At 38.1% G+C, this 16,301-nt stretch overlaps 1 protein-coding gene across 1 annotated transcript in view; it reads left to right on the top strand.

The window, feature by feature from the left end:
• TBC1D12 (TBC1 domain family, member 12) overlaps positions 1–16,301 on the top strand; it is a 161,103-nt gene that overhangs the window by 120,659 nt on the left and 24,143 nt on the right. Inside the window, exons 6-9 of the mRNA XM_011934308.1 lie at positions 2,080–2,186; positions 9,381–9,461; positions 13,500–13,594; positions 15,015–15,086. Of these exons, the coding sequence (XP_011789698.1) occupies positions 2,080–2,186; positions 9,381–9,461; positions 13,500–13,594; positions 15,015–15,086 (355 nt within the window). The remainder of the gene's footprint in view (positions 1–2,079; positions 2,187–9,380; positions 9,462–13,499; positions 13,595–15,014; positions 15,087–16,301) is intronic.

Genomic DNA, 16,301 nt, shown 5'->3' with positions numbered 1-16,301 from the left:
GTGCTGGGATTACAGGCTTGAGTCACCGTGCCCGGCCTAAAGTGATTTTTAAAGTGCTTATCTCATAATCAAGAAAATATGTTATGTATGATCTTTCCCTTATGTAAATGTCCCATCATCATACTTTGAGACTAATATATTTACCTTGCCTTTGCATTTATTTATTCATTTAAAATTTATTTTGCCAGCATCTTTTTAAAGATAAATAATAATTGCATATGTTTGTGTGGTAGTGTGATTTGTTTGTTTGTTTGTTTGTTTTGAGATAGAGTCTCCCTCTGTCACCCAGGCTGGAGTGCAGTGGCGTGATCTCAGGTCACTACAACCTCTACCTCCTGGATTCACATGATTCTTATGCCTCAGTCTCCCTAGTAGCTGGGACTACAGGCACCCGCCACCATACCCAGCTAATTGTTTTGTATATTTAGTAGAAACGGGACTTCACCATGTTGGCTAGGCCAGTCTCAAACTCCTGGCCTCAAGTGATCAGCCTGCCTCGGCTTCCCAAAGTGCTGGGATTATAGGTGTGAGCTACTGCACCCTACCGTGATGTTTCTTGAGGTTTTTTTTTTTAAGACGAGGTCCCACTCTGTTGCCCAGGCTGAGGTGTAGTGGAACGATCATGACTCACTGCAACACTGACCTCCCTGGGCTCAGGTGATCCTCCTCCCTCAGCCTCCTGAGTAGCTGGGACTACAGGTACGTGCCAACATGTCCAGCGAAGTTTTGTATTTTTGATAGATATGGGGTCTCACCGTGTTGCCCAGGCTGGTCTCCAACTCTTGGGCACAAGCAATCTGCCTGCCTTGGCCTCCCAAAGTGCTAGGATTACAGGTGTGAGCCACCTGCCTGGTGCAGTGTGATGTTTTGATATATGTTTACATTATGGAATGATTAAATCAAGCTAATTAACAAATCCATCAGCTCACATACTTCTCAATATTTTGTAATATGTTTACATTATGGAATGATTAAATCAAACTAATTAACAAACCCATCAGCTCACATACTTCTCAATATTTTGTGGTAAAACATTTAAAATCTGCTTATTTGGCAATTTTGAAATACACAGTTCATTATTATTTATTATAGTCACCATTCTATGTAATAGGCTACTAACACTTATTTCTTCTAATGGAACTTTGTACCCTTTGATCAACATCTCACCTTTCTCCATTCACTTTACCCTCCCCCGTCCATAACCACCATTCCACTCCCTACTTTTATGAGATTGACTTTTTTGGATTTCACATATAAGTGAAATTATGTGTTGATTTTTCAGTGCCTGGTTTATTTCACTTGGCACAATATCCTACAGGTTCATCTGTGTTGTTGCAAATGACAGAATTTCTTTCTTACTGCCTTTTTACATAATATTTTAAAATATGCCTTATCTTCCCTCTCGACTAGAGGGTTGGGGATATCTTCTGCAATGCCTACTGTAGTTGGTACATTGGGAATTTGTTGAATATTGGCACGGTGTGACGTATTATTTGAGGCACTTTACATAAGTAATTATATTTGATTCTTAGAACTTTTATCAGGTATATGTATTTTTACTCCCATTTATAAGGAAACTCAAGGTCAGAGAGGTTAAGTGATTTGCCCAGGGTTATACATTTAATTAATGGTTAAATTAGATTGGATCTCAGATCTATCTGACTTTAAAGCCGACAGGTTTTTTTTTTTTAGCAGACTTCACTGCTTCTCAAAAACTAGGGCTTTACCCACTGTAGATTCTTGATGGTTTTGTTTTTGGTACTGAATTGGTGACACATTTTTATGTCCCTTTTATCCTGTTTTTTAAATAGTTGACTGCATATTTCTGATTTCTCATTGGCATTTATAAAACACATTTCCCTTTAGATTACTGTTGTCCCTTTGGGATCCTATACATCTTGTAGGATGTTGTTGCCTGCAAGCATGAACCCAAAGAAAAGAATGCATTACATACTTAATTCTCAATAGTCCTAAAAATGATTTGATCACTTGGCCATAGACTAAAGATAATCCATCATGCAAGTAGTATTTTTGGTATAAAAAGTAACTTTCTCCTTTTTTCTCCTCCTTTAATTCTAGGCGTAGTACAAGAAGAGTTCGAGAATTGTGGTGGCAGGGATTGCCCCCTAGTGTCCGTGGGAAAGTTTGGAGTCTAGCTGTAGGAAATGAACTAAATATCACTCCTGGTTTGTATTCTACGTTCAGTTACTCCCACATGTAGAAATAGCCATTTACAGAGTCACATAGCAGATTAGTAGAGTGACCATTAAAATAAATGGCCATTACCATATATAATGTCATTTTAAGAGCATGCTTCATCCCCCCAAAACCTGTTATGATTTAATAAGTTATTATAATTTATATAAGGATTTATGGGTTTTCCTTTAGTTTACAACTATCAATAAACTTCTTGGCATTCAAATATCAAAAACTTCTGCGATTCTACATGGCAGTGGATAATAAGTATATATATAAAAAGAAAATAGTCAATTATGAAAAGGCTCCACTTTCGCACAAAAAACACATAAATACTGGAGGAAGTCTAAAAGTTTCTTTTCCTCCCTGTTTACCTAACTAAACCAGTCATGTTGGGATTTTTTTTTTTTAATTTAAAAATTTTAGGCCAGGCGCAGTGGCTCATGCCTGTAATCCCAGCACTTTGGGAGGCCAAGGCAAGTGGATCACCTGAAGTCAGGAGTTCAAGACCAGCCCGACAAAACATGGCGAAACGTTGTCTCTGCTAAAAATACAAAAAAAATTAGCTGGGCATGGTGACACACGCCTGTAATCCCAGCTACTCAGAAGGCTGAGGCAGAAGAGTCACCTGAACCCAGGAGGTGGAGGCTGCAGTGAGCCGAGATCGCGCCTGTGCACTCCAACCTGGGCAAAAGAGCGAGACTCTTGTTTCCGAATGAATGAATGAATGAATAAATAAATAAATTTAAAGTTTATAACTTGATTAGCTATATAAAGAAAAAACTTTAGCCGGGCGTGGTGGCTCATGCCTGTTATCCCAGCACTTTGGGAGGCTGAAGCAGGTGGATTGCCTGAGTTCAGGAGTTTGAGACCAGCCTGGGCAACACGGTGAAACCCCTTCTTTACTAAAATATGAAAAATTAGCCAGGTGTGGCAGCGTGTGCCAGGAGACTGAGGCAGGAGAATTGCTTGAATCCAGGAGATGGAGGTTGCGGTGAGCCAAGATTGAGCCACTGCACTCCAGCCTGGGTGACAGAGTAAGACTCTGTCTCAAATAAAATAAATAAATAAATAAATCAATAAAACTTTAAAGAACAGAAGAAGAAGACTTTCAAAGAGTTATATTATTTTTCTTAAGTTTCTTAAACTTTGTTAGATAGGAGCAAAATGTAGACTAGTTTTTTTGTTTTTATTTTTGAGATGGAATCTCGCTCTGTCACCCATGCTGGAGTGCAGTGGCGTAATCTGGGCTCACTGTAACCTCCACCTCCTGGGTTCAAGCGATCCTCCTAACTCAGCCTCCTGAGTAGCTGGGACTACAGGTGTGTACCACCACATCCGGCTAATTTTTTGTATTTTTAGTAGAGATGGGGTTTTGCCATGCTGGCCAGGCTGGTCTCAAACTCCTGGCCTCAAGCGATCCACTTGCCTCAGCCTCCCAAAGTGCTGGGTTACAGGTGTGAGCCACTGTGCCTGGCTTGCAGAGTAGTTTTGATGAATTTTTTAAAAATTAAGCTGGACGTGGTGGCTCATGCCTGTAGTCCCAGCTACTTGGGAGGTTTAGATGGGAAGATTGCTTGAGCCCAGGAGTTTAAGGTTACAGTGAACTATGATTTTGCTGCAGCACTCCAACCTGGGCTACAGAGCATGACTCTGTCTCTAAATTAATAAATAAATAATTTGACTGGGCATGGTGGCTCATGCCTGTAATCTCAGCACTTTGGGAGGCCAAGGCGGGCGGGTCATCTGAGGTCGGGAATTCGAGACCAGCCTGACCAACATGGATAAACCCCATCTCTACTAAAAATATAAAATTAGCCCGATGTGGTGGTGCATGTCTGTAATCCCAGCTACTTGGGAGGCTGAGGCAGGAGAGTCGCTTGAACCCGGGAGGCGAAGGTTGCAGTGAGCCGAGATTGCACCATTGCACTCCAGGCTGGGCAACAAGAGTGAAACTCCATCTCAAAAATAAAATAGAATAAATAAATAAATTTTTTAAATTAGACAAAATTAGAATAATATCAAATAGAAGAAAGTAAAATACTTTATAGACCAGGCATGGTGGCTCGTGCCTGTAATCCCAGCACTTCTGGAAGCTGTGCAGATAGATCTCTTGAGCCCAGGAGTTTGAGACCAGCCTGGGCAACATAGCGAGACCCCGTCTCTACAAAAAAATCCCAAAATTAGCCAGGCAGCCAACATGTGTGGTCACACCACTTGAGAGGCTGAGGTGGGAGGATCACTTGAGCCCAGGAGGTGCAGTGAGCTGTGATTTCGCCACTGCATTCCAGCCTGGGTGACAGAGTGAGACCCTGTCTCTAAATAAATAAATAAATAGTTAATAATAAAATGTGCTAAATTGGCCTAAATGATAATGTTAATGCTAGACAATGGCACCACATAAAGACTTAAGGACTTTAGTATAATACTAGAAATAATATATTGTCACTGTTACTTCTAAAATTTTTCTTTTTATATTTATTGAAAAAAATTAAAATAACGAGAAAGTACAAGTATCTGCTCTTCCACCTCAATTGCTATTCTTGATCCTACTGTAAACACTGTTAGCAATTTGGTGTATATTCTTTCTGGTCTTTTTTCTATGTACATAAAGTGTGCATCTACATATGATCAATTTTTTTTTTGAGACAGAGTCTCTCTCTGTCGTCCATACTGGAGTGCAGTGGCGTGATCTTGGCTCACTGCAAGCTCCGCCTCCTGGGCTCACGCCATTCTCCTGCCTCAGCCTCCTGAGTAGCTGGGACTAAAGGCGCCCGCCACCATCCCCAGCTAATTTTTTGTATTTTTAATAGAGACAGTGTTTTACCGTGTTAGCCAGGATGGTCTTGATCTCCTGACCTCGTGATCTGCCTGCCTCGGCCTCCCAAAGTGCTGGGATTACAGGCGTGAGCCACCGTGCCTGGCCCATATGATCAATTTTAAAGCTTTTCTTTTATTTTTCCCCCACAGTTTATGCCATAAGGTTATTCTGTGGCTTGCTTTCTTCACCCTGTAATCTATCTTAAACATCTTCCATGTTAGTGCATACAAGTCTGCCTCATATGTACTGTAGCTACATTGTATTCCACAATTTGGATGTACTATAATTTATTTAACCATTTTCCTTGTGATAACCAAATCAAAGACATATTTTTTCCTGCCATTCTATAAAAAAGACATATATGTTAACATCCAAGTACTGTTTTTCATCCCTCAAAAGATATTAAAATGAATGAGAATTACCCATATAGGGATGACTGAAAATCATTCATAAATATTTACCGAAGGTCTCAAAAAAATAAACTTTGACTGTTTGTTTCAGTTCTAAGAATTTACTCTAAGGAAATAATCAGGATTGGATGCAAAAGCTTTTCTACAATCAGCATTATATATAATTGGGCAGAATTATAACAAAAATTTAAATGTTTACCCTTTATCTGAAAAGCAGTGCCAACTTTGGATATTATGATTATGTATGATTTTAAAATTTGATGTTCACAAGTCTCCTGTAATAAACATATTATTTTATTTATTTATTTATTTATTTTGATATGAAGTCTTGCTGCGTCGCGGAGGCTGGAGTGTAGTGGTGCTCTCTTAGCTCACTGCAACCCTCACCTCCTGGGTTCAAGCAGTTCTCCCTGCCTCAGCCTCCCAAGTAGCTGAGATTACAGGTGCCTGCCACCACACTGACTAATTTTTGTATTTTTAGTAGAGACGAGGTTTCACTACGTTGGCCACACTGGTCTCGAACTCTTGACCTCAGGTGATCTGCCCGCCTTGGCCTCCCAAAGTGCTGGGATTATAGGCGTGAGCCACCGTGCCCAGCCAACATGTTAATTTCAAAGAACTTAAAAACTTTTAGAATAGAATTTAAAGGAAGAATTAAGTTTTTATTTAACTTAGAAAAAATTAGATTTTATATGACTTAACTGTTCTCTCCAAATATAAACTGAGATTACCTTTGCTTTCTGAGTTTGAAACAGATTGAATGTTTTTAACTTATAGTCAGAACTTTCAGTTGGATTTTCTAAATCCATAATAAGAATTTTTGAACATACTGTAATTGTTTAAAGTCTTAAGAATCAGTTTTGCAAACAGATAATGAGGTATTGATGGTTATATGAAGTTTTGTTTGCAGTTTTTATTGATAACTTTGGCTTTAGAATCTGAGTTATCTTGATAACTTAGACATTAAAATATTGGTTAAATTGGTGTTAATGTTTTGTGATACTGTAATCAAAAGGTTCTTTTTTAGCTTGAAATTTATAGTTTTGTAACATAACTGAGTCATTTATTTCCAACATAATTTTAGATTTTCTTCACTAAATATTTATGTATTCAAGAATGGAATGTGTGTTTATTCTCTTCTTTTTTATTAGTGTGGGAAAGATGCTATAATTGGATTGAAGTACATTTATTTTTGTTAGTTGTTTACTTTTGAAAGGCTTTAGTAATTTGACTTGTTTTATTCATGAAGTTTATAATCATTAGGGAATAGTAGCTAAGAGTAAGGGCTCTAAAGTCAGTCAGATATGGTTCAAATCTTGGTTCCACCATATGTATTAGGTTTGTGACCTCGGGCATATTACTTAACATCTAGAAGTCTTAGTTTTTCTTTATCTGTAAAATAGGGGTAAGAATATGAAAGGATTGTTCTAACAGTTATTTGTGATAATATAAGATGATAGTGAAAGTGCATTTTGCTGAGAGTATGGATAATATCATAATTCACAAAATCAGAAAGCAAAATATACACTGAAATCAAAGTATTCTCTGTTCAAGTCCAAAGTATCATCTTTAAGCCTGCTTCAAACTCTCCCTGTGCAGATTCAAAGCAAAGTAAGTGTGACATGAGGACCCAAGCATAAAATTGAACTGAGACGCAGGTCTTCTTAACTGTAAATCTTACTGGAGAGATGTCCTTTGATGTTTTGAAACGCATTACCACATTTTTGTTATTGGATCAATTTTATGACTTCTAAAACTGATGGGTTTGTCTGGTGAGCCCCCCGTTTTTTGGACAGTTTTAAAATTTGGGTAGAATATTGAAGCTGTCTTAGAACCAGTTTGAAATTTTTTTAAAAACTTACAATTTTATACCTAATAACCCCCAAATAATTATATGTATAAATTTTAACATATTCATCTCTTCTATGTAGTCATTGATGGAGCCAGGCATCAATAATAGGAATTTTGTCTGGTGTGGTGACTCATGCCTATAATCCTAGCACTTTGGGAGGCTGAGGCAGGTAGATCACATGAGGCCAGGAGTTCAAGACCAGCCTGGCCAACATGGTGAAACCCTGACTCTACTGAAAATACAAAAAATTAACTGGATGTGGTGGCACATGCCAGTAATCCCAGCTATTCGGGAGGCTGAGAATTGCTTGAACCCAGGAGGGGCAGGTTGCAATGAGCTGAGGTCATGGCACTGCACTCCAGTCTGGGCAACAGAGCAAGATCCTGTCTCAAAAAGTAATAATAATAATAGGAATATTAAGTTTTTTAAAATTTTTTTCTTTCCAAACCATTAGTAGTAATGAAAAGTAAATAGAAGGGAGAAAAGATTAGAATAGTAAGATTGTGTTTGAAATATATCTAGTCAGGTATTTGATAATGATACACTTCTTGGCAAATATAAGAATACTTGTTATGGTATAGTCATTACTTTGGAAAATTATGCAGTTGTTTAAAAGAAACAACAGCAGATCTGTATCTACTAATGTGGAACAACCTCTAATATAACAAAGTAAGATACAGATCAGTGCATGAAATATGTTGTCACTTTAATTTTTAAAAAAAGGATTATATATGTATGTATATACTTGTGCGTGCATATTTTCATTCTTGGAAGAATTAGAGCTCTGATAACCACACTCGCATCTGAGGAAAGGAAACTTATTTTTCTCTCTATACTATTTTGTACTTTTTGAAAATTTTTTTTTTTTTTTTTTTGAGACGGAGTCTCACTCTGTTGCCCAGGCTGGAGTGCAGTGGTACGATCTCTGCTCACTGCAACCTCCACCTCCCAGGCTCAAGCGATTCTCCTTCCTCAGCCTCCCAAGTATCTGGGATTACAGGCACACACCACCATGCCCAGCTAAATTTTTTGTATTTTTAATAGAGACAGGGTTTCACCGTGTTGACCAGACTGATCTCAAACTCCTGACCTCAGTTGATCCACCTGCCTCAGCCTCCCAAAGTGCTGGGATTATAGGCATGAGCCACCGTGCCTGGCCTCCTTTTTGAAATTTTTAAAAACCATGTTCATGTATTACCTTTAAAAAGGAATAAAATTTTAAAAAGAATTAATTGAAGCAAGAAAAGTTACTTTGGACAATATATAAACTTTGGTGTTTGGGCAAGACATATTTTTTCTATTCTTCTGTCCCTGAAATGTCCTCTATTTTTATGTAGTTTCAAATATCTGCAATAGTTAGTTACAAAGTAGAGACAAATAGAATTTGGAAATTGAGAAAACTTTTTAAATCTTTCCTGTCCTGAAGTTTTTATGAGATCCTGCATATGGGAGTGCAGTGACTAGGCACTTAAATTAAAAAGATAGGGGTAGAGATTTTGTTTGTTGGTGACAAACACCAAGTCTGTGTGAAATATAAGTATCTTTAGATAGCAATATCATGATGGAGAAACCAGTTTCAGGAGTGATAGAAAGCAAGATCGAGCATCTATTGAAGTGCTAGGAGGTTCCAGAAGCTTTACATATATTATCTTATTTAATCATCAGTAACTCTATGAGTAGGTGTTGTTTTTCTCTGGTTTACAGATGAAGAAAGCTGAGTTCCAGGGTAGCTAAGTAACTTTCTTGAAGTCCCTCAGATAGTAAATGGCAGAGCTAGAATTTGAATCTAGGTCTGATTGACTCCAAACATCATTTTTTCTGCTGTTCCACAATGATACTTCTTAGCAGAAGCATCTCTTTCTGCCTCATACGTACATTCTATATTGTAACTACTTGGATGATTGCTCTGCAGTAATTTGCTTTACTTCTGGGTATATAATGAATAGTTTTGGTAGAATCAAGTACTTAGATTTGCCACTTTTTTGATGCTTGCTACATCAGAGAGATCTGACCTGTAATAGGTGAAGAGTAAAAATTAAAAATTTGCAAATATATTTCTTTCCTATTATTCATAAATTTTTGTTCTCCCCCCTCCCTCCAGAACTTTATGAAATCTTCCTCTCAAGAGCAAAAGAACGGTGGAAAAGTTTCAGTGAAACAAGTTCAGAGAATGATACAGAAGGTGTGATTTCTTTTTTTATATAAGAATTTTAGGGTGAAAATTCAGCTACTGAGCATGATTTTGTACCGTGTATCAGAAGCTGTAGTAATTACTTTACATATATCATCTTATTTAATCTTAATAACCCTTTCAGTAAACAAGGCTAGAGAAAAGACTTGATTTACAGAAGAGTTCATGTAAGTATCATCCTAAGGCCTTTTAGCTATGTCAGCTATTTGTGGAGAACTAAAAGTACATAAAAGGTAAAGAAATTTTATACTGGCAGACAGCAGCTATTTCATCATTCTTTGAAACTCATTTTTATGAAGCATTGAAATTATAAGAATTAAAATTATAAGTATTCACTTCTGAAATTTTTTTTGAGAATAAATGGTGAGGCTGGGCAAATGGCTCACACCTGTAATCCTAACACTTTGGGGGGCCAAGGCAGGTGGATCACCTGAGGTCAGGAGTTCGAAACCAACCTGGACAACATGGCGAAACCCCGTCTCTACTGAAAAAAACAAAAAATAGCCGGGCGTGGTGGCAGGTGCCTGTAATCCCAGCTACTCGGGAGGCTGAGGCAGGGAGAAGAATGGCTTGAACCTGGGAGGTAGAGATTGTGGTGAGCTGAGATCGCAGCATTGCATTCCAGCCTGGGTAACAGACGTCGTCTCTAAAAGAAAAGAATAAATGATGAAAGTTGCACTTCAGTAGAAATTAATTGAATGTAATGAAGAGTTCCAGTCAGAAGCAGTGTCTACATAAATTACTGTTTTCTTATTTCCTGGATATTTATAATTTGCATGTGTCATTTAACTTTTTGGTCATTGCCCTTTTAAATATTGCTTCTGCCCTATCTTGCCTGTTCTCCTTCTAGATTCCAATTGCACGTATAGTAGACCATTTAACAGTGTTTCACAAGCCTCTTACACTCTTTTTTTGGGAGGGGGAGGTAGGGGATAGACACAATTCTATATAATTGAAAAAAAAATTTTTTTGGGAGGCCAAGACGGGCGGATCACGAGGTCAGGAGTTCGAGACCATCCTGGCTAACACGGTGAAACCCCATCTCTACTAAAAAATACAAAAAGCTAGCCGGGTGAGGTGGCTGGCGCCTGTAGTCCCAGCTACTCGGGAGGCTGAGGCAGGAGAATCGCGTGAACCCAGGAGGCGGAGGTTACAGTGAGCCGAGATCGCACCACTCCCCCCCAACCGGGGCGACTGGGCGGGGCCCCGTCTCAAAAAAAAAAAAATTTTTAATCTGTCATATAGGAATGGGGTCTCTCTATGTTTCCCCAGCTGGTCTGAAACTTCTGGCCTCAAGCCATCCTCCTGCCTTGGCCTTCCAAAGTGCTGGGATTGCAGGCATGAACCCCTGTGCCTGGCCAACTCTTTTTTTTTTCTCTCTCTCTTTCTCTACTTCAGTTTCATTGATTTTTATTGATCCATCATCAAATTCACTAATGCTTTCTTCTGGTTTATCTAGTCTGCTATTAAATCTAAATCTGTGTAATGGGCTTTTAATTTCAGATATGCTTTGTAACTGTAGAATGTTCACTTGGTTCTTTTTATACATTCTATTTCTCTGTTGAAATTCTTCATCTTCCCATCCCATGTTCCTTCCCCCATCTTTTCCTCTATTTTCTCTTTAAAATTTATTATTATTTTTTTCTCTAGTGCATATCAGCCAGATATTTTCTTTAACATATTTATAATAGATAGTGTTGTTGTCTGTTAATTCCAATACTGCATCATCTGCAGGTCTGCCTCCGTTGGCTGTTTTTCCCCCTTATTTCCCCTTTAAAGTGGTTGTAAGTCACATTTTCTGCTTCTCTGTGTATCTTAAATGTTTAAATTGTATGCCAGACATTGTATATAAAAAGAATGTAGAAACCAAAGCTGAGGTTTCCACTGCAGAGAAAACTGCTCTTTCCTGTTAGGCAGTTTGATTAAGGGCTTGTCACTTCAATTCAACTATTAATTGATCTCGGTTGGGGAAGGGTTGCAGCTTTCGATAGATTTAGTTTATCTTGAGTTTCAAATTTCTTGATGGGGAAAAAGTGGTTTTTTTTCTTGAGATTGAGTCTCGCTCTGTCGCCCGGGCTGGAGTGCAGTGGCGCAATCTCAGCTCACTACAACCTCCGCCTCCCAGGTTCAAGCAATTTTCCTGGCTCAGCCCCCTGAGTAACTGGGATTACAGGCACGCTCCACCACGCCTGGCTAATTTTTGTATTTTTAGTAGAGATGGGGTTTCACCATGTTGATCAGGCTGGTCTCAAACTCCTGACCTCAGATGATCCACCCACCTCGGCCTCCCAAAGTGCTGGAATTACAGCACTTTGAGCCACCACACCCAGCCCAAAGTGTTCTATTTTGATTACAGGTATCTCCCTCCCATGATAGGCCCTCTCAAGACCTTGTGACTTTGGGTGATTTTATTCTGTATTTCTAGCCCGGCCTTCTGCATTCAGAAAAGTCCCATAGGGAAAACCAGGTACACATTCAGGACTCCTCCAGATTCCTGTCTATCACATCAGTTTTATTTGGCCATGTGTAGCTCTTCTGGTTTCTCTTCCTTCAACCAGAGTGACTTTGTCTTTGGCAAGCTTGATCCTAAGCCCATACCCAGACCTGGCAGATACCCCTAGGAAGAAAAATGGACACTGGTGTCTACTTATTGGGGGAACCAGCCCCTGATATTTCAACGTAGGTTCTTTTCTGTTTTCCCTAAGTGTCGGCTGGTCTGAGAAATAAAGGGAAAGAATACAAAAGAGAGAAATTTTAAAGCTGGGTGTCCGGGGAATGCATCGCATGTCGGCAGGTTCCATGATGCCCCTTGAGCCACAAAAACCAGCAACTTTTTATTAGGGGTTTCAAAAGGGGAGGGGTATATGAATAGGGAATGGGTCACAGAGATCACATGCTTCAAAGGCAATAAAATATCACAAGGGCTGAGAGACAAAGTGAGATCACAAGGCCAGGGTGAAACTAGAATTGCTAATGAAGGTCCATGTTCTGCTGGGCACACATTGTCATTGATAAACATCTTAACAGGAAACAGGGTTTGTGAGCAGACAACTGGTCTGACTAGAATTCACCAGGCTGGAATTTCCTAATCCTAGCAAGCCTGGGGGTGCTGCAGGAGACCAGGGTGTATTTCATCCCTTATCTACAACTGCATAAGACAGACACTCATAGAGTGGCCATTTTAGAGACCTCTGCCTAGAAATGCATTCGTTTGCCCAGAGTTATTCCTTGCTGAGAAAAGAATTCAGCAATATTTCTCCTATTCGCTTTCTGGAATAAGAGAAATATGACCCTGTTCTGTCTGGCCCCGCAGGCCGTCAGACTTTATGGTTATGTCCCTTGTTCCCTGAAAATTGCTGTTATCCTGTTCTTTTCAAGGTGCTCTGATTTCATATTGTTCAAACATACATGCTTTACAAACAATTTGTGCAGATAACGCAATCATCACAGGGTCCTGAGGCGACATACATCCTCAGCTCGTGAAGATGATGGGATTAAGAGATTAAAGTAAAGAGAGACGTAGGAAATTATAAGAGTGTTGATTGGGGAAGTGGTAAATGTCCATGAAATCTTCACAATTTATGTTCTTCTGCTGTGGCTTCAGCCGGTCCCTCCGTTTGGGTTCCCTGACTTCCCGCAACATCTACTCACCAAGGAAAGCCTCTTACTTTTCTGGAATTTAAATCCTATTGATCTCTTTGTATCCATAGCTCTCTGATGATTTTTTAAATGTGATATTTGTAATTTTTTTCCTAGTTGTTACCATGGAAATAATGGTCTGCCTTTATCTTCTGTAAAAACTGGAACTAGAAATCTTTTACCATATAACTTTCTGATAAATGTATAGCTATCTTTTTTGTACAAGAGACTAACAAGTTCTAACAAAAGCTATGTGACATTTCTTATAATTTCTTGATTATTCAGCTTTTAACTTTAATTAAATAACACATATGCTGTGTGATCATTCTGTATTTATAAAATTGAACTTGTTACAGCCAAGTGATCATTAAAATTGTATCTGCTTGGTAAATGCAGGTGTATCTGTTGCTGATCGAGAGGCCAGTCTGGAATTAATTAAGTTGGACATATCCCGTACATTTCCATCTCTCTACATCTTTCAGAAGGTGAGGGTTTCTAACCAGCTTGTAATTACTTTAAAAAAAAAAAATCTGTCAATATCCAAGGCAACAGATTATTGAAATGAATAGCTATTACTTTAAAAAAGGCAAAACTATAGAAACTGGGGACCTTATATAAAAGTCTAAAACTAGTTATAAAATTATAAAGGAATTTCTATTTTTTTATTCCACTGACCGAAATACATTGTAGTTAGCATAGCATTTAATACCTTTTATGTAGTAGGTACTTGATGAATTTTATTACAGTGAATTTGTTTTGCTTTTTATTTTGTAAGATATATGAATTATTAATGTTTTGGCCTAGTATATTGTTAAAGTATAAAGAACTTTGTCACAAAACTTAAAATGTTTCAGAATTATCATTAAAATAGGAAGAAATGGTTTTTTTTGTACATAGGCTATTATGAAGTTGATTATACCTTATTGAAAGAGAAATGACTACATTATATATACTTTACCTTTGGCTGAAGTCTTTATTTTTATTTCTTTTAAAATTTGAGATCAGGTCTTGCTGTGTTGCCCAGGTTGGACTCGAACTCCTAGGCTCAAGCAATCCTCCTGCATCGGCCTCCTGAGTAGCTGGGATTATGGGATTACAGGCATGTGCCACCACACCCAGCTGATTCAAGTCTTTATACATGGAATTCTTCTATGTTTAGATTTATAAAAATAAAATGAGATAAAAATTTTTACCATTAAGATTAAAATTATTAACACGGTTTAGTGTAGCTTGATGGGTTTTTTTGCTGATGCTGTATTTTATAAAATGAAACAGTCTGTATTCATCATACTCTTATTATACTAAATCTAGAAGATTTTAAAACTGTTGGCAAATTATATAGCTTGTATCCATCAAGTAAGTTTATTTGACTTTTTTGTTGTTATTTAGTATTAAATATTTCTTTTTTCTTTCTTTCTTTCTTTCTTTCTTTTTTTTTTTTGAGCGATTCTCACTCTTTTGCTCAGGCTGGAGTGCAGTGGTGCAGTCCTGGCTCAGTGCAACACTGCCTCCTGAGTTCAAGCGATTCTTCTGCCTCAGCCACCCAAGTAGCTGGGATTACAGGCGTGTGACACCATGCCCAGCTAATTTTTGTATTTGTAGTAGAGATGGGGTTTTGCCATGTTAGCCAAGCTGGTGTCAAACTCCTGGCCTCAAGTGACCTGCCCATCTTGACCTCCTAAAGTTCTGGGATTACAGGCATGAGCCACTGCACCCATCTGCAGTATTAAATATTTCTTATTAATAATTTGGAAAACATCTTGGCAGAGTACATTTATAATATTTTTTATTAAATATGCTAAAACTAGTCATTTAGGAAATGTTACAGTTTATTAACATGTTACATAAAAATTAACTTAGAGACAATTATTTGTACAGTTTCAAATTTCATTTTTCTCTCCTAAGGGTGGCCCATATCATGATGTCTTACATAGTATTTTAGGGGCATACACGTGCTACAGACCTGATGTTGGTTATGTAAGTATTTGTTTCAATCTGTTTTTTGAATGTAAGCATTTTATCTACACTCTTTATCAAAATATCCTATGTTGTATTAGCTCCCAAATGTCTGTATCTCTATGTCTGTTTTTCTTGGGCTTATCAATTTACCCAGTGAAGAATCTTTCCATCTCTTGCTGAGCTTATATGTACTTGAGACTGTCAGGTTTCTGGGGGAGCTGTGAGAGATTTCACCATGCAATTTCTAAACTTTTATTTCATGTCCTGATGCCAGGGGGGTGCCTTGTCCCCCTCTTTTAACCTTCTTTTCCATGACTGTGCCTCTAGAGAGTAAACCTCCTATGTTCTACCAGGTTAAGGGAAGGATAGGTACCTGTCCCTAAAGGATAGGGGAGGGGATTTGCTCCTTATACAGACTTTCACCCAATCCTATTTTTAGCTCTATTTCTCAATTTCACAGGTACCTGACAACTTCAGCTTCTGAGCCTTCAGGGTTTTACAGCAGAATTGGCTTGCTGATTATTGGCTTCCTCCTCTGTAGATATTTTAGTTTTAACATTCTACACTTATTTAATTTAAAATTTCTAAAATACTGTTAACTATCTACTATATAATTTCTCATTCTTGTAGTCCTCATGGGTTAATATTTTTTTTCTTTACTGTATTTTTAGTTGGATTTTTCAGGAGAACAAAGAAAGATGTGATGTCCAATTGCCATTTTTAACTAGAAGTTATAGAACTTTCATCTTCTCACTTTTGCCTTAAAATAAAAGAATGTTAGACATCTCTATAGGGTGACTGTCTGGTACAAGTTACTTTGTTCTGTTGCATATTCATTTCTATGTTTGTTTACTCAACAAATATTGTGCGCTTATGATTATATGTCAGGCATTGTTCTAGGTACTTGAAATACCTCAGTGAACAAAATGATTTCTTTCCTTACAATGCTTACAGTTTAGAAGAAAGAGACAATAAACAACAAACAAGTAAATCATGTTATATTAAAAGATAAGTGCTATGGAAAAGTGTGGGATGATAAAGGGGGAAAGTGCCAGATTTAGGGTGGGGCAGGTTGTAGTATTTGGAAAGATCATCAGATAGTCCTTATAGAGAAAGTTAGATTTGAGCACAGTCTTTTTTTCTTTTTTTTTTTGGGACGGAGCCTCGCTCTGTCGCCCAGGTTGGAGTGCAGTGGCCGGATCTCAGCTCACTGCAAGCTCTGCCTCCCGGGTT

The sequence above is a fragment of the Colobus angolensis genome, unplaced genomic scaffold (genome assembly GCF_000951035.1).
Source record: "Colobus angolensis palliatus isolate OR3802 unplaced genomic scaffold, Cang.pa_1.0 Scaffold134, whole genome shotgun sequence".
Lineage (NCBI taxonomy): Eukaryota > Metazoa > Chordata > Mammalia > Primates > Cercopithecidae > Colobus > Colobus angolensis.
The sequence above is the reverse complement of the archived record's forward strand: the minus strand, read 5'-3'. Positions and strand labels throughout refer to the sequence as shown.